The sequence below is a fragment of the Paracoccidioides lutzii genome (genome assembly GCF_000150705.2).
Source record: "Paracoccidioides lutzii Pb01 unplaced genomic scaffold supercont2.2, whole genome shotgun sequence".
Classification (NCBI taxonomy): Eukaryota; Fungi; Ascomycota; class Eurotiomycetes; order Onygenales; family Ajellomycetaceae; genus Paracoccidioides; species Paracoccidioides lutzii.
Window position 1 is genome coordinate 1,294,395 of NW_015440948.1, and position 20,643 is coordinate 1,315,037.

The 20,643-nt window shown below is 45.7% G+C and overlaps 3 protein-coding genes across 3 annotated transcripts; 1 reads left to right on the forward strand and 2 right to left on the reverse strand.

Moving 5' to 3' along the window:
• Nucleotides 1-922: 922 nt before the first annotated feature.
• Nucleotides 923-3,670, reverse strand: PAAG_01063 (hypothetical protein; the record flags this gene model as incomplete). The annotated part of the gene is made up of 1 exon (XM_002797158.2): nt 923-3,670. One exon carries the CDS (start codon nt 3,668-3,670, stop codon nt 923-925), a length of 2,748 nt encoding a protein of 915 aa, XP_002797204.2.
• A 3,910-nt stretch (nt 3,671-7,580) lies between these two features.
• Nucleotides 7,581-9,500, reverse strand: PAAG_01064 (hypothetical protein; the record flags this gene model as incomplete). The annotated part of the gene is made up of 6 exons (XM_015844231.1): nt 7,581-7,932; nt 8,000-8,035; nt 8,100-8,487; nt 8,545-8,633; nt 8,718-9,109; nt 9,405-9,500. 6 exons carry the CDS (start codon nt 9,498-9,500, stop codon nt 7,581-7,583), a joined length of 1,353 nt encoding a protein of 450 aa, XP_015701012.1.
• A 6,318-nt stretch (nt 9,501-15,818) lies between these two features.
• On the forward strand, nt 15,819-20,164 carry PAAG_11201 (hypothetical protein; the record flags this gene model as incomplete). The annotated part of the gene is made up of 5 exons (XM_015846893.1): nt 15,819-16,322; nt 16,816-16,823; nt 17,223-17,706; nt 17,833-19,090; nt 19,119-20,164. 5 exons carry the CDS (start codon nt 15,819-15,821, stop codon nt 20,162-20,164), a joined length of 3,300 nt encoding a protein of 1,099 aa, XP_015703500.1.
• Between the last annotated feature and the right edge of the window lie 479 nt (nt 20,165-20,643).

Below are 20,643 nucleotides of genomic sequence, written 5' to 3' on the forward strand. Positions count from 1 at the left end.
TACTGACTCAGAAAGAATTGCATCGACACAGTGTTTTGAGAGACAATAGAAAGTGTTCATTATACTCTTCATTGAGAATCTCTGCACACTTCCCAACACAGTGTAATGTCAGTTGATAGAGGTTAGTGTGTGATTAGTAGACTGTCTGTAGACTGTCTGAGATCTTCATCATCATAGGAAATTTTTATAGTTAAAGAGATAGCTCAGAGACTGTAGATATTAAATTTTTGAACATATGGTTAAATATATATTCAGTCAGTCAAAGTGACACTTTGAGTATCTGAACATGCGAATGCAGCTGATGCAATCACATAGCTATGCTCAAGTCATCCAAAGCTTAATGAAACAAGTTTGCAAAAGTTCTCAAAGATCCTGAAACATCCCTGGCTATTTATTAACCACGTTGCTTTAAGGATTTTTGATTAAACACTTGCAAAAGCCAATGTGTTTCTCTTTTCAATCAAGTACCACATACATAAAAGCACGAAGCCATAAAATTAAGATTTCAAATATCCCTGGGGGGGGAACGAAAAGCCACATTCAGAGATGGGTGATCACATAATATCTGTACCCGACCAAAATCATCTAGCCATACTCAGCTACAGAAGATATATCTTACCACCGAGTTGGAACAGTGGCCAAATTAGAAACAGAGAACCTTCTAGGGACCCAAATCCAACTTGCAATTCAAACCTCCGCGTTTATCCAAAGACCCCAAATTTGTCCAATCAAGCAAACCCCAGGTCGAGAACAGGTCGCATTGAGACTGCGTGACAGCCACCAATATTAAAGGGCTAGGGAAAGCGAGCACAACATGCTTGCTGGCACATATGTGGTAGCTGTGACGTCAAAGTTCAAAGGAGAAACAGGATTTACAAAGAAACAACAGAAAAAGATCGGAAGTACACGGAATATCTAAAGATCAACTACTCAGGACTTGGCAGACCCGCCCAACAAAACCTTTCAGTCCCAGCGATCCTGGAGCGGAATGAAGTGAAGACGACGATGTTGCCATAGTTGTTGCAGGCATGGCAAGCACACGGGAATTCAATTCAATCCATTCCACAGAAGAGACGAAGGAAAACGTGATTTTGATGTTGTCGGATTCATGTGGATTATCGCATGTGCTACCGGTAATGTCCGCAGTTGGCTCGGGATGGCGATGGTGAGAGTCGCTTGCAGGGAAAGAATCACTATCAAGCGGAGAGATCTCTCCATCACCCACAAGGGACAGTCTTTTAGAATTCCTGTTGGCCTCGACACATGATACTTTGGCAGCCGCCCTGATACTAGCAATGTAGACAACAGCATGTCCTCCGAGAATTAGCGAAGAGGAGAGTGTGGAAGAGAAGTTCGAGGCTGGAAATGAGGCAACAAACCCGGTGTAAAAGACCGGCGCAAGTAGTGAGCTCGGTATCGAGAGCGGGGAGGAAATTGGGTGGAAATCAGCTAGAACCATGCCTTTTCGAATTCTCCCTAGGTATGGAATTGCATCAGCGCCGTCTATCCCTATTGTGCCGATCTGATGCTCGCATAAAGTTGTGACAGGCAGTCGCAGATTTCGGAGACTGACAACACGGACTACTTGCCAGTGAGCTCGAGCCTGTGAATGATCCTCATCTGGAAGGGCATTGTGCAAATAAAATGTTGCAAGTTCCAAAGGAAGTGATCTGCTGAGCAACGGTTTCGACTGCGACACCAGGTGGGACGAGTCTATATATGCTTGGGCGTCCATGATGAGTGGACCAACAACAAGCTGGTCACCAATCGAGATGTTCCCACAGCGGACGCGACCGCACAAAATAATTGCCCTATCATGCTGTCGCTTATTGTTACCCGCTACAGAATACACCTTGAGCGCTGGCATCTCAAACACTTCAGTGATATCAAATAGCTTGGCGGCTTCATGTGGCACATTTGTACTGCTAGTTATTGATATTGGCCTTCTGGAGCTCTTTGAGGGAATCGGAAGGGTTCTAAGCAATGCATGCAGTTTCCCAATTCCTGCTCCGGTAACAGAGCTGGTAATGACGATAGGAACCTTGCTCGTCCAGTTAGTACCCACAGAAGCAATTGCTTTGTCCGCGTCCAGCTGGTCAGAAGCTGAAATCTGTTGAAGGTTCACATCCTGTTCAGTGGTGTCTGTCGGGGCGGGAAGCATGACAGGCGTCCTTCCAGTCAACTTGATCGTCGATAGGATTTGTACCAGGGTTTGTCTTATACCGGACCGAGTTGCCATGTCAAGTTTAGTCACAACGACAATGACAGGAAGTTCTAACTTCATACACAAATCCAAATATGACAGAGAAATATCGATTTCACGGCACCCATCAATTGTTGCGGAATCTGAGTGGCTATTGGCTGGAACGCAAAGCAGGAGATAATGAGGTTCCCAACTAACTAAACCACGTAGAGTCGATTTGAGGTACCTTGTTGATCCAGGTAAATCAGAAAGAAAGATTAGCCTACCACCTTCCGCAGTCGCATGGATGTCATTCCAGGCAGTAACATTGCCAGATGCATAGTTCACCACATCAGGGGAGGATCCCAAACCCTCAATATCATGAGGAGAATAACCAATTAGCTCCTGTGCTATTGAGCTTGTGATTCCAGAGGCGATCTCATGGCGATGTTTCAGAAGGCTGAGCCTGCTCTTTCCTCTGCCATTGTCGAGAGCGGAGGTAGACAACACACCGAGAAGAGAAGACTTTCCAGCGGTTGAGGGTCCAGCAAGGGCTATATGAAGCTGTGGTGTCGAGAGGATAGTCTCCTTCTCAACAGCTAGCGGCGAGGATATGGCAGCCACCCCGGAATTGGATAATTGACATGGGTCGCCGACGGGAGGTTGTTGATTGCTCTGTTTGAGCTCAGGGCTGACAAGAGCCTCGGCAACCCAGAGTTTTTCAGAGCGAAGCACCATCGGTTTGGTTTCGTCATCCGCGTTCTCATTCCACTCACAATAGCCAACAGCTACTCTCCTTAGAACTTCAACGTTGCAACCCAAACTCGCAGCCATCGCTCGAAGATTTGTAAGACTTTCCTCCAATTCATCTTCAGCAAGACCAACAAATGTGCCATCATCCGAAACTCCAATTTCGTATAAAGCTCCCTGGGATTCTTCAAGGCCTGGAATAAGCCGGGCAGGTGCACTCGGGACATTGAGCATCGGGGTCGCCTCTGGCAAAACGGGGAGGACTAGATCGACAGTTGAGGATGAGTGGAAAGGAGAAGATTGCTGTAACCGCCAGAGAAGCTGGGTAGTAAGCTGCTGGAGCCTATGCTGTCGCGATTGATTTGATAACGTTTGAGTGGGCCTAGAAGCTTGCTCTGGAGATAATGATGGAGACTCAGAATTACCTGGATGCGATTTAGAGTGACAGGAACCTGACGTCATATTTCCGGTGGATAACGACAGAAAGGAACGCCGTGAGCGCAAAAGGAGGTGAAGCTTATACTCCGTTGGGCCATCCTGTGGTTCTGCATCTAGTTTAGTGATCCCGCACTCTGCAAGGAAGTTTGGGTCAGTAGGATCCAGGGCACGGAAGGATTCATCCTGGCTGCTCTCGCCCCTCCTCCCCGAAGGAATCGGTCGCGGTGTCGTCGTGCCAGGGGTGGACCATGGAGACGACACCCGAGGCAGATCTGGATCGTAGGTGAAAACTGAGGCCATCGGGAATATTTGAATGATCGCTATCTTAAAGCGACGGGGAAAATTGATTTCCCGATCAACGCTCATAGAGGCTTCCCGATGATGTTTTGATTTAAGGACCGCTCCGTAACTGGACTGGTCCGGGTCCGTAGGCGATGTATAGAAGGTGTAAATATCGAGAGCTTGTACGAGAGGAAAAGACTTGCAAGACTAAATTGAGGAACTGAATCATTTTGAAGCTCTGCTCTGCTGTATATTGATTGCTTAACACACGGGGAGATAAAAACAGCGCAAATATGCTTTTGACGGATCTGAAGAATAAGGGAAACAGGTATCAGAAGCAAAATGTACACCCAATTATCAGTTATATCCTCAGCCGTGATATAATCAGGCAGAAGGCCTCATGTTTGTCTGTGTCGTCGAGAAAAGAGTCATATCATGCATCAATTTTTCGATTTGTTCATCTCGATGTTGATTTGACACTGACAAGCGAGGTTGGTTGGGTTGGCCTGATATGCCACGTGATCAGATCGATCGAGCCACGGGCAAGTCAGTGCGGGGCGCTAGTCCGTAATAGGAAGCCCTGGCGCCCTCACAGCAGCGTGAACTCCAACCCGCAGCACCTTGACGGAGCACCGCAGAACGGTTATTATATTATTAACTCAGTCTCAGGAATTCCGCTTTCCCCAGATTCAAAGTACCCCCGTTTTCCGTCAAGGGGTGTGTGGAATTTTATTTACCCTTATAGAACTGCCTGTCCCGCCCGGGATACCCAGATCGTTCCAAAAGTTTTTCCAAGTATCACGAGAATCGTATCTCAAAAATAATAGATTCGGACTGCAGGCGGGTAGTAGAACAGTCAGCGTACGGGCCGGAAGCCGCCTTCCAAGGCTGCCTGGTTCATGCTATCAATCCTATCGTGGCTGGCTGGCTGGCTGAGTTTTACCTAGAAAACCATGCCATGGGGTAATCTCTATTCGGATCATCTACCGAGCTGATGAGCTGCAGCCTGCAGGGCTGACAGAGCGCTCTCTGTCACGACTAGTGTGTTGGGATGACTCAAGGGACTTTAAATATTGCTTCCTGGCGTCGCTAAACTACGGAAGCAAAACAAGGTGTTGGAATGAATGTTACCTCAATTAATCTTCATATACAACGCGGAGGCTTCTTAAGTGTTTTACTAGAGCCCATGCGAGAATGAGTGGATAAGGGCAGCTGTTCAACGGCACCAATTGCCGAAGAAAGTGCCGTGTTCTGCCTCCCCAATGGCTGATTGAATGATCAATCACTCAGCATTACGCTATCCACTCGGGAGTCAATCTCTCATGGAATATGAGAACCATCAAGGATGAGAAGGAGGAGTCAGTTCATGCGTAATAGCCACCCTAATTGTACATGACCTGGATACCCTTTTATGCAACCATGTGCAACCATAACGCAATTAAGATTTGAGACCACAGGCTGGCTTGTCTCGGAAATGTAGCCGCGGCATTTAAGATCTCCAAGATCATACACACTAACTACAAACGCTTCGCTCGAGTATTTAGTTACGTTGCGTCCTTCTGCCCATTCGTTGTTAAGCACCTCGGCAAAAGAAGACTTCCCCCACGCTCCATATTTTAACCATGGATACATACAACTTACAAGTTTGATACCCCAGAACTTCAGTTTTTTCCGCGGCGTATTTAGTTTAGAAAGAGAGGGACGAGACATGCGGGGGTGAAACGGAGATTTTTCCGAACAAGAACTGGCAATAACTAATTTGCTCGTCCAGTAGAATATTCCCGAATGTCGATAGCAAGGTAAAAGAGGGCTCTTAACTGGCCAATTTAATGAGGCCAAAGGGCTCCATCCATGAGCATCAATCCGGGAACAGGATTGCCAAATAGACAGACCTAGCAGGTTTCCACTGCTCACATGGCTCTCCAGCCCCATCAAGATATTGTGATGTCCATGTGGAGATGGACGAATTTAAAGCTCCGGCAATGAACGATTGTTCTTTTAACTACATACAATCCCCGTGTGTGTTCGACGAAGTGCCACAGACTGCTGAAATATTACATGGTCATCATCCATGTACGTTGAGAAATGGCCGCAGTATTGGGTTTTTTTTCTTTTTTCCTTTTTTTTTTTTTCTCCTCCAAAAGGTTCATACTGTGGTTTTTCTTTTTTCTTTTTTTTTTTTTTTTTTATATATATCTTATCCCCGGCTGCAGAATTTCTTCAAAAAGTTACTGAAAACAAAAAAAGAATGGTTTTGTGCATGAACTATTGAACCGTAAAACTCTATATCAACAACAGCCAACCATATTTCTGGATCGAGAGCCCCAACATAGATCCGCAGCCTGGGAAAGCTAAGCTGAAGTTGAAACCGACCCCCAAAATATCAGCACAGTGCATCGCAGTCTTGAGAATAATAATACTCCGTAATCATTGACCACTTCTGGGAATAAATTACGATTATTAACCCGGGGTTTGAAAGCGAGACATCGTTAGCGGCATTGATGAGCCCTACTACAGGAAACATTGAACCAATGACCACCCAGGACGTGAGCGGAAGAAAAAGTACCCGGTAATTTGCGCCCTCGCCTCCAGATGCGGAGAGTGGGTATAACAGCACTAATTCATCCGTCATTGGGTGCCATTTCCTGACGTCTAATTTCTCTTGTTATCAGAGCATTTCTTGTTGGGCCTGGCCTGGCCGCGCCGCCTGAATTTGGGCGTGCGCGCACAGCTCCGACATCCATGCATCCATCCACTTGAAATACCCATAGTTATTTTGGAACTTTGGCATATGATATTTCGCTGTTTTACGTGCCCTCATGCCACACTTTAGGTGACCGGGACCAACCTTGACTGCTTCTCAGCATCGTTCGCAGAGAATTTTGTTCAGGGTCGGGAAGTCGGTTAGAGTTATATGCTCTTGCATGTCGATAATACCAAGATATCTCCAAGAAGCAAAGAAAAGAAAAGAGATAGCCATTGAACCAGAGAATGAAAGCATTGGAAGAAGGTTAAGGCTGAAATAAGCCACATGCCATGTTATAATGCAAGTCGAGAATGTCTCCAGCTAAGAACTTTCCTACAGCCCAAGTAGGAAAAATTTGTCGATCATTCTAAAGATAGAGTGTTAAGAGAGAAAAATGAAGAAGAAGAAAAAGAAAAACGAAAGAAAAACGAGAGAGCTATTGGAAAAAAACAAAAAAAAGGAAGAAAGAAGAAGAAAGAAAACGAAAAAGGAAAAAAGAAAAGCAATACTATCTATCCATTCTTCTTGATCATTGACGCGCATTCCCAGGAACCAGAAACCATTCAGCATATATCAACTCAGGAAACCCCATACATGTCTGTATGCCCGGACGGTCGATTATCCAAACATCACGTTCCACCGTTGGAAGGCAGAGAGCCAAAGCCAAGGGTCAGGAAAGCGGTGTTGCTTGCGTTTCCTTTTACTCCTTTTCGATCGTGTCTGAGGGCGGAATTCTTCTTTTATTAATTTGAAGCTGGATCTGCCATGTCAAATGCTGAAGAGGGGAGATCACTAAGATTTCGGGGCCCATGTGGGTTAGATATGAAGAGAGATGAAAAAAAGAAATATCTCTATTTCCTTTCCATTTTATTTCATTTTGTCTCCTGGAGGATGAAAGAAGAGACAGGACGTGTTCATATTTATTGCTTAGACTTCGAGATCATCATTCGTTCGCGCGCAAAAAAGAAAATGCAGAGAGGCTACTGCAAAGAGGTACATAGAAATTTTCTTTCGCAGCAGCATACGAGTAAATCGTAGCGGATGATGAAATGAGAAATCAAATGTAAGTTAAAAAAAAAATATTCACAACGAATAGAAAGGGAAATCGTAGCTCTATTGCCTGGATGTATTTAAAAAAATGGAGGTGAATCAATCAGCCAGTCTCTCCAGTGCCCCCACAGTTTATTCCTGCTGTTGCTGTTTCTCAACTTCTCGTTTCGCCTTACATTTGCCCTGTGCTAAATGTCCATTCCGCGCAGTCGTCCGGGTGAAGACCGTTCCGCAATGTGGGCACTCTGATTTGGTAGCGGTACCTGCTTTCTCGCGTTGGTGACGTAGAAGATTGCTAAATGTCGAAAATTCACGACCATTGCATCCATGATCCCAACATTGGGGTTTCGCGCGAGAATTCACAACTCGTACTTGGTCTTCTGGGGTCGGTGACACACTATACGGAGTACAATGGCCATCAACCTGAGCTGCAGGAGCTGGAATCCCGGAATCTAAAATGGGGGAAAAGGGGTATTGTCGGGAGCTAGGGAAATAAGATGTAAGTGATAATGCAATCGGCAATGGATACATATGAGGCCATTTTATCTCACCTTTGATATGGATGTAATGGATCGTAGAGAGAATGGCTGTGGAAGTAGAGATTGTTAGTCCATTCTTGTTCATTCCATATTTCAGATGATGGAGCCTTACGAGGTGGAAAGAGTATGGCCGGCGACGTTTGATGGCGAATGATTCACATAGTCCAGCGTGAGCGATGATGTGCTTGGAGATATATTTGGATATGCTTCTGCCGCGGAATGTGACGCAAATGCGGCGGGCTGTAGGTATTCATCCTGTCTACTTCTTGGACTTGAAACCTGCCCCTGTGCTTCCTGCCCTATGGGTGTACTCGATGTTCTGTTTTTATGCTGTCCCGCTAAAGGTATTTCAGGTGATTGAAGTGAATACTGATGTCTGTCTGGTGGAAGCATATTTATGGAGCCATCTGGAAGAATAGCCCCCTGCTGTGAGGAGATTCGACTGTCGAAATTTCCTTGAAATCCTTGCGACATTGAGGATGCATTCCTCGTTCCGTAATCTTTTAACACTGTTACTATGAGATAAGAGAGGAGAGATTCAGTTCGTGTGTAATTACCTGGCAGTTGCTGGGAAGGTCCTGTGTAATAATAATTCTGCTGCGCAAAATTTGATGAATGCGGGGAAATGGTGTAATCAAAGGCACCTCTGTTCATCCCAAGAGAATAGTAAGCTTCGCAATATATCGGTTTTGCTTTTATCGGGGCCACCGGCTATTCTGCTTCAACCAACCTCATATGTACGGAAGAAAGTTGCTCTTGTCTCACAGGAAAGGAACTGTAAGATAATGCATGGTTGGACACATCAGTACCAAATGGTAGTGACGAGGTATTTGGATCAACTGTAGCCGTCATCTGGAGCGACGTCCAGTCTTGCTGTTCTCGAGTAACTGGAACCCGTACATTTGTAACGAAACTACTTAGGTTGGATGGAGTGTACTCCGGCGTCCGTTGGACGGTGATCGACGGAGGCGGGGTATGGGACGAAATATTCAGGGCTTCAAGCTGCGCCGCGGTACTAGCCGCTTGTTGGTCACTTTGAGCACTCCTAGATCTATGACCAGATGAGCTTCTTGACTGTTGACGCCTCTGTTGTGACATGCTGTAGTTAAAAAGATTGGCGCTCTGTCGGTCGAAGAGTGAAAGAGTAAGAGTTGTAGTGGAATGCATACATGTGTTGAGCCAAAATAGCGCAGTCCAAATGAAAAATAGATTTTGTAAATGATGCGTTTTTTCGGCTATTAAATGGGCAAATAGAACGACGATCCCACTTTACAATAGACACAAAGTCACTTTCAATGTCCCTTAACAGGAATTATGAGAGCAACATGAAGAGAGAAATGAAGACGAAGCTCAAGAAAAAGGCGTAAAATGAGGGGAGAGTAGTATTAATAAAAGGAAGAGCTGCCAGACCCCATACCATTTTAAGAAGAGATCCCCGGCCAGATCCCGCAGCCATTTCATCGGTGCCCCATCCACACCAGTCTACCTTGTAGTCCGATTTCGAAGTATCCATATTATTGAGGCAGAGCTGCCATCAGGCTTTGGCATGGCGAGATGACAAATGAGAAGTCAGCCCTAAAGAGCTTGTTATGTTTATCCCAGTCTCTGGCACATGCTCAGAAAATTTGGGATGTTAAATAATTTGATTCTGCATTGTTCTCTTTGAGATTAGAAATAGTACTGCTCACTGGGACAACCCATTGGAGATCTCCACCAAAGAAAAGTGCAGCAGCCTGGATGCAACTTCTTCTCAGGAAGCATGTTTGAGTTACCTATTCTCATCTTTCTCTATACGCCGATGCATACTACATGAGAGATAACCAACAAACATAGTCTCCGGGGCATCAATTGGCATTCAGTAAACCATCAAGAGCAGTGTAATTCGATTTCGGATTGAGCACCGGCGAGAGTACTCTAATTGCGCGGCTAGCTGTACGTTCCATAAGAGGGCGGTCTGAATTCGTAAGGCCCACAGGCATATTTGGCGCTTCTTTAGGGCCAGAAAAACTCGGGTGGGGATCTCGCTGAAGAGAGCGTCTCGTTCTGCGATTCGCGAGGGTCCCTAAATTGCGGGCTGCAAACCTGGAACGGAACCACAGCCAAGGCTGAATCGTAGTTGGAACTGTTTGAAGAGGCAAGACACCATCATTGTCCCAGGCCTCGAGGGGAGGGAGAATTTCGAAACGCTTTAATTATTCTGGGGGGGGGCCAGGGATACAAGGCGTGTGTATTTTATTGTGAATAATAAATGGTCCAGGTATGTATGTATGTACGGAGTGTGTACGAGCAGGTAATGCCCCCTAAACTTTTCCCTAATTAGTGCCAAGCCAGACAGGTGTATTTGTGCAAGGAGGAGGGGGGGGGGGGGGGGGGGGGGGGGGGAAGCGCTGCAGATAACCTCAAGGCGCTAGAACCTTCATTGGTGAACTCAGGCCCAAAACCATGAGATAAAAAGAGGCCTCTGTTTTATGCAGAGAGTTTCTTCGCTTCTGAGTAGTAGTAGCCAACCCCTGGCTGAATGTTAAAACAAAGGAAATCACGAAAATAATGTGTTTTCTACCCACCCGCCCGTGATGTATGTATGTATGCATGAACATGTACTGAACTTCCGATGTGTCCAAGAAAGAGGCTACCATCGCAGGGAAATAATAATTACTTCATCGAAGGTTATATTGGATCAGACAACAGATCCCGTCCCCAGGGCCGATCCGAAGCTGACTCAACGACTGAAGGTGACGGTCCTTTGGGTCTGATGTCGCCACTCCGTATCATCCATTCAGTCCCAGCAACGCTGGTATACGTGGATTCACTCAGCCATGACCATGTTGGCTATCCTCCTACTTAAAATTCATGCTGGCAGCGTCCCCCTACTAGCCCGAGCTCACATGTCTCCCCGCCCTCTACCTCAACCTAGACTTCCAATGGCAGGAAGTGTTCACAATATTCCATAGCACTCTCCCTTGTCCAGTTAAAAACGGCGCGCCTCCTAACAGATGATAATAAAGCCCCGGCTGTTTGTTCTAGCGCCAACAGCCCGGCTCTCAGTAACAGCAGTCTGCTTCTCAAAATGGCATTGTTGTCATTTGCGTCAGCTAAAGGTGACGATGCTTGAAACGAATGAGCAAGGATAGCTCTTGGCCAGCACTGAGGACGACGGGTTACCGATAGTCACGCTCACTCTCCAGGCTACCTAGGTACATTCCAAGGTTTTGGATGGCATTGTCCACAAATGGTGGATTCTCCAACTGTCTATGGTCATATTTGTGGCCTGCAGTTGGTCGAGATGATGAACTTAAGTTTCGCCAGATATCCCTGACTTCTGCAGCCAAGCCGCCAGATCATGTGAATACTAATCAACAATGTAACCTGCCATTTCTCAAGCCCCCATCCCTGAACAACACACCACGATACCGAGTATATAACCACGGAGAACTGAGCAACAGAACAAATTTGATATCAACATGGTACTATGAACGTCCCTGAGCAGACTCATGTAAAACACAAACACCCTTCAGAGACTTTGTCGCCATGGAAGAAAATGAACTCTTGAAGCAATTCGCTGACGATTTCTTCCACAGCAGATAGGTTATCGGTAACGCATTTTCATAGCAGACGCCGGGGCTAGGTACGAACCAATAGCAATCAACCGGTATTAAAATAGCCCCCTATTTCATAAATAAGTCAGTATCACGTTTATGCCTTCATACTCCTCCGTACAAAATTGTTTCTATTACAAACGACGTATTTCTCTATGTCTCACTAGTGTTGGATTGGCCCGTACCTTGAGCAATGCACACCCAGCAGGAATTCAAAACTCGCCTTAAAGGCCTTGTAGAATTACCTATGCAGGAAATGACGGGAACTTTTGAAAGGTTTCGTGCTCTGTATCCGGCTATAGAGCTGGGGTTTTTGCTATTCGTCATCGCCCTTTACCGATGATCGGTTAAGAGCGACCTCACTACATCGGGATGTTGGCCAGATCCTCATCTTGGCATCGGGAGCATTTCGACAACATAGTTTTGTAGAATGACTGAAATGGAATATGTCTAACCCACCGACTACGGGGAGATCAAAACTTAAAAAAACAACGCGAAAGTTATAATTTGGATATTTTTCAAGGTTTTATAAAAACGACTGCACATAATATGTTATTATTGAGCGAATGAATAATAGATTCAGTTACCCAAAGTAAATGATGTCGCCGTCGGTTCAAAGATGCTAAAGGCAGCCAATCAGCAATTAGAAGAATAACACCTTATTTAACGCTCTGACATATCCTCGTTAGCCTCAGATCGAAGCTAAGCACTTTATTTAAACCCAACACGTCTACTCATATCTTCTCAAAGGGAGAAACTATGCGACACGACTCACTTGGCGTATTAAACGAATCACAATTTTATGTATTCCTCTTCCCTCTGCGTGTCGACTCAAATGAGTTGTCACCGCCTTCGCCAGTTCGTGAGTGGTATTGTCGCAAATGACAATTTCTATGGATCCAGTCGCCTCCTCCAACACAAGGACAGGGTAAAGGAACTAAATGAAGCGTGAAACTGAAGATGCCTGCCTGTCAGTCAACTTCAGCTACATGAATTCATATGCTCAGCCATGATTACGAATAATTATAAAAATACATATGAAAGTATCAGTGTTCCTGGGTGTATCCGGAAACTCCGGTACACCTTTGACGAGGAGGGAGGCTTGGGTAAATGACTGCATTGCGGTGAATCATTTATCTGCGCTGATTTTGCTCTTCTGTTTCCAACAAATTACTGGAATATCGTGCAGTAGTTGAAGTTTATTTCCAGTCTTTATTCGCCTAAGGCCAGTGCTATGGGATCGCGAAGTAGTAGAAAAGGACTTGCAGCTAATTTGAGAAGTTAAAGGATATGAGACCTCCCTAGATCCCCATGCAGTTCGGAAAAACCACCAAAACCGTTTTGAACTGTTTCCATTTCAACCGGCATCGAAGACAGGATCTTATCGATAACAGATATGTAGAGACGAGTAGTTGGGAGCATATTCGCCATCAGCCCAGTCCTAGAAAACTAAAAGAGTGCCAGCGTTTGTGTCCCAACACTGAACCCAGCCCGAGATGGTTCTGTGAGCGTGGATCTCAACCCGATATCAAAAGTTATTGATTCGAATGCTGAAACACATTCAAGTTGCAGATGGTCTCCCCTCTGGAATTACTCTGACCATCGCCCTGACCAACAATGAGGACACGGGGCCGGCCTTGAATTCCGACGGAAAAAATCCCTCTTTCCTGAGATCAATTGCTCCCTTATTTATCTCCAATAGTAGTGGCTTTCATGGACGGTCGAGTATATTCCCGAATATTTTCAACCTCTTTCGAAGCAACCTTTAAGCCTTCAGAAAACAAATATCCTAGCACATTTGCCCATACGCACCTATCTAGCTGGTAACGTTCAGCTTATTAATGGGGCCACCTCTCCATAAACCAACCAGGCTAGGGATGTTGTCAATCTGAGCAAAGCACGATTTGCATGGATAGCCAAGGGAGCAAATTTTTGGGAAATTGGCACAAATAATTCAAGGGCTGCTGGAGATTTCAACTCTGCTTCTCCTTTCCCTTGTGGCTTTCAGAAGGATTGAATGGAATAGCACACTGCTCCCAATACGTTCCAAACATTTCTAAATCCGCGAGGGTTTTAAAATTTATTCAGGCTTGCTTATTAAAAAGCTCTGTTGGGAAGTACTTGTGGCATCAGGAAATAAAATGCCTTTCATTTCATCCCCAACCAATTCAGGTGAATAACAAAAACGACGGATTATGAAATACCTTAAAAGCAAATATCAACTGCTGATCCAAAGGAAATCGATATACCTTTGACAATCGTGCACCTCAAATTTAGCAGTGAATTATCCTTGGCCGAATGAAACGGAATGGGACCGCATTAAGTTCTTTGGACAAGCTCTTACCGAGGGAATTTGAAAATTCAGTGGCTGAGTCCAGACGAGCAATACGCATGGATCTGGCTCCTTCGCTCAAAGTAGGTTGACACTAGTGGCTGGCAGCAGTGCTAGATGCTCGCGATGATGAATACTCCATATTTAGCTCAAGTAAGTTCCCAGGTATCTCAGTAGGCACTATTATTAGACCCCGTGAATTTATCGCATCAAATTGTGTAGCGACCTCGCCGACCTGAGTGTAAGATTCGGAAGCCTACCAGTTCCTGTGGTAAAGATTCCCATCAACTGCTGTTGATGTACCACATAGCGGGTCGGATAACACAACTGCAACTGGAAACCAACCTTGGAGACATTGCTTGGTGACCACTAGAGAGCTTTCCAGCTAAAACGGCCTCTATCAGCACCAGTGATGAGCCGGAGTGTATCGGAAGGCGAATACCCCAGGTTCACAGTGATTCCGCGATACGAAGAGGCTGGGTAACCTCCTTAGGAAAACCCGTGACGGAATTTCTTTATTAACTCTTCATCTTCGCTACTCCTCAGATCGATATTTTCAAACAGCCGGTGTTATTTGCATCACCTGTCCTTCAGAAAATCAAGGAGGAAATTGTCGGGAAATTTTTAACTGAATCCACTGAATTATGCAGCATGATGCAATCCAACTCTTACACCTGATTTTTGGTCGAAGAATGCAACAATGGGGGACTGTAAGCGTTGCCTGTCCTCCGCCACATCCCCCCACAATAAAAATGGTAAAGCGGATACCCATGGTGCGCACTGGCACCCGGTCCGTTGAACTCCTCTAGACTGGTGCTATAGGTCTGGACAATGAGATTTTCAAAAATGAGAACACCACATTATCGAACCTAGGACTTTCTGCACATGTGAATCATCAAGCAAGAAATGTTGGACGGGGTATCCCGGCTCCCAGGCCCCCCACTATGAGATTTATAAACGGATATGTGGTTGCTAGCGGATAGAGGACAAAGACAGATGACTGTCCAAGAATAAATCCTGAAGCTCCGGCCAAAAGTCGCGTGAAGGCTTTGGATACAAAAGATATGAGATCGAATGGAAAATACAATGTAATTTCAATGCCTCAAAGACCAAGTTCATATATTCCGCAAGGTCACCAACTGCCAGGAAAACGTGTCCAGTTCTGTGACTTCGGTCATCGGAGGTTCATAGGCATTTGAGAAAGTTACCGAATACATGCCAGAAAGCTGAAAACCCTGTGTCCAGAGGATAAAAGGCCTAAGAGACTGGCGGCAACTGGGTCATCATAACATGTAGAGCCCAATGCAGGCGCATGCTTTTGTTCTGGAGAGAGTCGGAAAGTAAGAAAATGTTGAGGTCGAAAAGGTTGAGGATTTGATGGCCGGAGCGGATCAACATCTGCATCCGGTTGGTGATCTGGCGTGTCGGATTAACAATGATGCGCGTCTGGCGGCTATCAGGTGGTCAATATCCATCATCAATCACCATTAAAAGAGATAGTTCTCCAGCAGCATCAATTGGGGCGGGTATCCCTTCTTGGAGCGTTATACTGTGTTGGAATGAGCCTTTTCGAAGCCAAAATCAGAAACCACACCCTCTAAGCCGTTTGGTCGCCAAAAACTTTGATCTGATTTGATTTGCGCGTTCGCTATTCCCCCAGAGCCAGCCCCTCCATCTGGCGGCAACACTCCCCTTTAAGGCACCAGCATATAAACGTTGCAAAAATAAACCAACAGTCATCCTAAAGATATACCTTTTCTCCCTTCTGTTTCTAATTCTACTATCTGTCCTTTTCCTTCGATATCATTCTGTTACCGTTTCCCTCTCTGCTCGGCTGGTCCACCATTGCTCAACAAAGAGACAAGAAAAGAAAACACCAGCAATATACACAATAACTGTACAGATGGCCTCCTTCATCGAGGACCTCTGGTCTAGCATATTTGTTTCTGGTGTAACCCCGACCCTCCTGCTCGCGACAAATGCTACCTTCGCTGCGCTTCAAATCCTCCTATTTGCTCTCCTTCTCGCAACTTTCAATATCCATTTTGTGATTCTTTCGATTCTATGTGGTTGTTTGTGGTTGGGAATAAATTGGTTTGTAAAGGAGGTGGAGCTTTCCCGATCACAAGCGGAACCCACGAACACTGCGCGACCCCAACAAATCCAGAAGGGGACTCCAAGTCGTCCGCCCGGGGCGATTGACACGGAAAGCGAAACTGAAACTGAAAGCCTTGCCGATGGAGAGCCCACATCAACGACAGCTATCTCCTCCTCCAGCTCAATGGGACCACCCCCAGCCCGAATCCCAGGGACGTCTCGCGCTCCAAATGAAACGGAAGACATAAGGAAACGGCGAAGCATACATGATAGCTCCGGCTATGTGAGCACGGACAGTGAATGGGAAAAGGTTGATGAAAAGGAGAGATAAAGATAGACTACAAGAAGCCACATACGCATCGACAGTTTGGAAAGTCAGCTTGGTTTATGTTCATGACTACCAAAACCACACACCATATTCGCATACACATATATATTTATATCTATAGCATATGAATGCGGCGACTACGAACTTCCGAACTACAGTTATACCTGCCTCGAGGATCTATTTACGTTACACAGATTTTCCATTTCAGTTTCCTGATGCAATCTAATTCAATTGCTGTTTCTTTACTTAGCGAATCTCTCTTTATATGATTGCTGCGATTTGCTTGCGATTGGTTATCGACGCCGGTTCCTTTGCATGAGCTCGGAATTGTCGTACGGTAGAAGTCGAACAATGGTGTGACAGATACCCAAGTTCATCAAAGAAAGAAAGTCTTTTGTTTGATACCCGTTGATTATTTACTGTAGATACGAGCCCCTTCCAGCTATTTTCCATCTGGCTTTATACCAGCCTACAGAAAATGCTGTTTGTTAGCATCAAATAAATTTCCCTAGCATTAATACCAGCCTAGGATATCACTGGAAGCAAAAAGGAAATGTTTTGCGATAATCATTGCGTTAGCAATTTGCAATATAAACTTCAAAGATTCATTGCCCGGGGTAGAATATGTATAGCACGTGATCACGCGTCAAACGGCTTAAAGCGCTCTCCCTTCCTATCAAACCAACTCCATACACAAAGCGAGTTGACGACAGAACATGGGGTGCCCATCCTGGTACCAATATCGTCGTGTCTTTTTTTAACTCCCAATGCTCAACTTCTCTAATCAGGCAGGAGATATTAGTCTTCTCTCACGGGAATCCGTCAAATCCTAAAAACACGCCAACCACACCCAGTAAACATTCATAACGCCATGTTCCAAAGCAACCCACAATCAATTGGTCACAAACGAGTTTTCGACTCTGTATTTCCCCCGGCTCCATTGAGCAACGTATCTCCTACTCCCGCCTCGAGTCCAGTCCAAAGATTTACACAAGTTGAGTCCTTTAGCAGCTCTCAACAGCAGGCAAAAACCCCACTTCGCTCAATCGAGCCAGAAAATGTCCCCGAGCAAGTTACGTGGGATCGATCGTGGCACACCACGACAACGTTTCTCTCAATTCCAAATGAGGGTTTTATAAATGATGAATATGAAGATAATGACGAGAGGAATGAGGAGGCATTGTTAAGGCGATGGGCGAAAGACCGTCCTTCCCAAGAAATATCTGACAGTCTGTTCTATGTGTGGGCGGATTCATCTCCTGGTAAAGCCTTGCGAGAGGGATCAAAAGACGATGACTTGGGGGAATGGTATAAGGGTGAGATGCGGAGACACTTTTTAGCAAATTTTCGAGATTTTCTTGTTCAGGTTCGTATACCACCCCCACCCGCCTCTCCAACCTCCAAACCCATGCTGTTCCTCTTCCTATCTCAAGTCAGACCTCGTATATATAAACATGGGCTTATGTTATTGGAACTTTTCTTCTCAATTCAGAAATTGAGGGTTAGAAACCAACCTGATACCCTATTGAAATTGGTTCAGTATCTACGATTAATCCAAAGAATCTACTTCACGCCTTTTCTTCTATATATCTCTCCGTTGATAGACTCTACAAGGCAAGGGGAAACTTTCACCCGACTGCAACGAAACTTTCATACTATTGTCACATATGCGCTCCCTGCAGCAGATATTTCTTTTCTGCTCTCTGAGGAGCTTGCCAGGCAGAGCTTAGTTATTCTGGGTGTTCATAACGAGGAAGATGAGTCTTTCCCCGAAAATGACATTGCTCGCGGTGACGGCATGGAACTTGACCAGAATTACACCACCTCATATAGACTTTGGAGAAACGAGCCATCGCCAGAACGGAGACTACAAATGATTACTGGGGAACATGAGGAAGTCGTGCGAACCCGGAATCAGTTACTGCACCTTCTAGAAGGACTCCAAGAAGTTGGACTTGGAGGCAATAAAGCTCAAAAGATATTTGCTGGGGTCATGAATAACATGTTGACCGAGTTCGTTACCTGTGTTTACGCGGGTCAATGGAAATCTCCTTCCCATGTCAAAGAGCATCTGCGACAGTGGACGGAAAATGTTTTTGCCCGATTAGTTGTACGGGTCCTGCATATTTTCAAAAGTAATGATGCTGCAGAGGTTTCTGAAGATCGTTTAGATGTCACACTAAACGATGTTGAAAGGTGGCAAGAAATGGGAATTGCGCGACTAGGCGCCCTTCGGATCAGTGAGCTATTCGATGTCATTATTGAGTGGGATTCTAGCAGCGGTGCAATCGAGGACTTAAAACACTACATTACTAATCCTGCAACCCGTCTATATCTCGTCAGTTCCTTTGTAACAATGTTGATGCAGCGGCTTCTTCACCCAGGCGCGTCAACCGTCGAGATACTTCAAATATATATATCCATCATCCGCGCTTTTACTCAGTTAGATCCTCGAGGGGTGCTTCTCAATCACGTTGCTCGCCCAATTCGAAGATATCTAAGAGATCGGGAAGACACAGTTAAAGTTATTGTGGGCGGCCTATTAGCTGACACAGTGGATGCGAATGGACAACCCATCACGTCAAATCCCGATACACTCGTTGAATTGGCAATCGAGCTGTCAAAGGCACATGAGCTCTTGCTTCAGGATGATGCTGGCGAGCTGGGCTGGGATGACATGAACTGGATGCCCGATCCAGTCGACGTTGCTGTGGACTACAAGAAGTCCAAGAACTCCGACGTCATTGGCAGTCTAATAAGCCTCTTTTGAAACAAAAGACGCCTTTGTAAAAGAACTCCAGAAAGTGCTTGGAGAGCGCCTACTTAAAAATAGTGAAAATTATGATCTAGAAGTATCCTTGCTGGAATTGTTGAAGCTTCGATTTGGTGACTCAGCTCTTCAAGCCTGTCAGGTCATGCTCAATGACGTTCAAAGCTCAGAACGAGTCGATTCTGCCATCCGTGCAGAGCAGAAGCTTGAAAACAAAGGAAATCCCCCACAATCAATTGACAGCATGCCGGAACTGCACGCTAAGATTCTCTCCCGCCTTTTCTGGCCCACCCTCCAAAATCCCCAATTCAAAGTTCCTCCAGAGATCGCCTCGTTGCAGGCAAAATACTCCGCGGGATTCGAGTCACTAAAGCAATCTCGCAAGCTGACCTGGCTCAACGGCCTAGGACATGTTACTGTCGAGCTCGACCTCGAAGACCGCGTATTCACAGCCGAAGTCACTACCTGGCAAGCTGCCGTAATATATGCCTTTCAATCACCCCACTCTTCGCCTTCCCCAACCGGCCCAATCACCCCAGTAACCAAAACCGTCCCCGAGCTCTCTCAGCAACTGGAAATGGCCCCTTCACTCGTCCACAGCGCCTGTCTCTTCTGGGTCAGCAAACGTATTCTTACCGAACCGCATCCAGACACCTTCCGCGTTCTCGAAACAATACCAGACGAAGAGGACGAAAATGGCCCTTCCCGGACAGATGGCGATGCAACCATCACTGGCCCATCTTCAGGGACACTTCTACTCAGTGCTGCCGGTCCTCCAAATATATCCTCCGCAGCTGCAGTCGCTGCGGCAGCGACAAAAGAATCAGCGGACGCTGCAGCAATGGCTAAGATGGATCTCTACTGGCAATTCATCGTGGGGATGTTGACGAACCAGGGGGCGATGCCTTTGCAGCGTATCATCATGATGCTGAAGATAGTAGTGCCTGGTGGGTTCCCCTTCAGTAGTGAGGAGCTGAGAGCGTTTTTGAGCCAGATGGTTTCGAAGGGAAAGTTGGAGGTTGTTAGTGGGGGCAGTTATAAGATCGTTGCGTAAATCTTTGGTATGTTATTTGATTTATTATGACGCCAGACGGGCAGTTTTGGTGGAGCCATATGGTCAACGCCTCTTCTATCATTCTATCGCATAGCGTGGGTGTATATCTCTGTCTCCCTCTTTTCTTTAAAAAAAATGCGGCACTTTGAAATGTCCTAATATTGTTCAACCCCTATTCATCGTGTCTGCAAAATTAAGCTAGCTATTGTATCGCAGATTACTATAGAAACATGATACCCCCTTCAGCTTCTTGTTTGACCTGGCCGTTTCCACACCCCTTGTATATATATGCATATGTCGTGTTCCATGTCTATCTTTTGCAGTAATCTCCACTAGAGATATCTAAATATAGAAATGTATATGTTCGTCATGACACGATCAGTTTCCCGGGACGGAACGCACAGCTCCAAAAGGTAAAACGTCGAAGCCATTCTTCCCGAAGGGAAAAGAAAAAGAAAACAGAAACCGTTCAACCAATT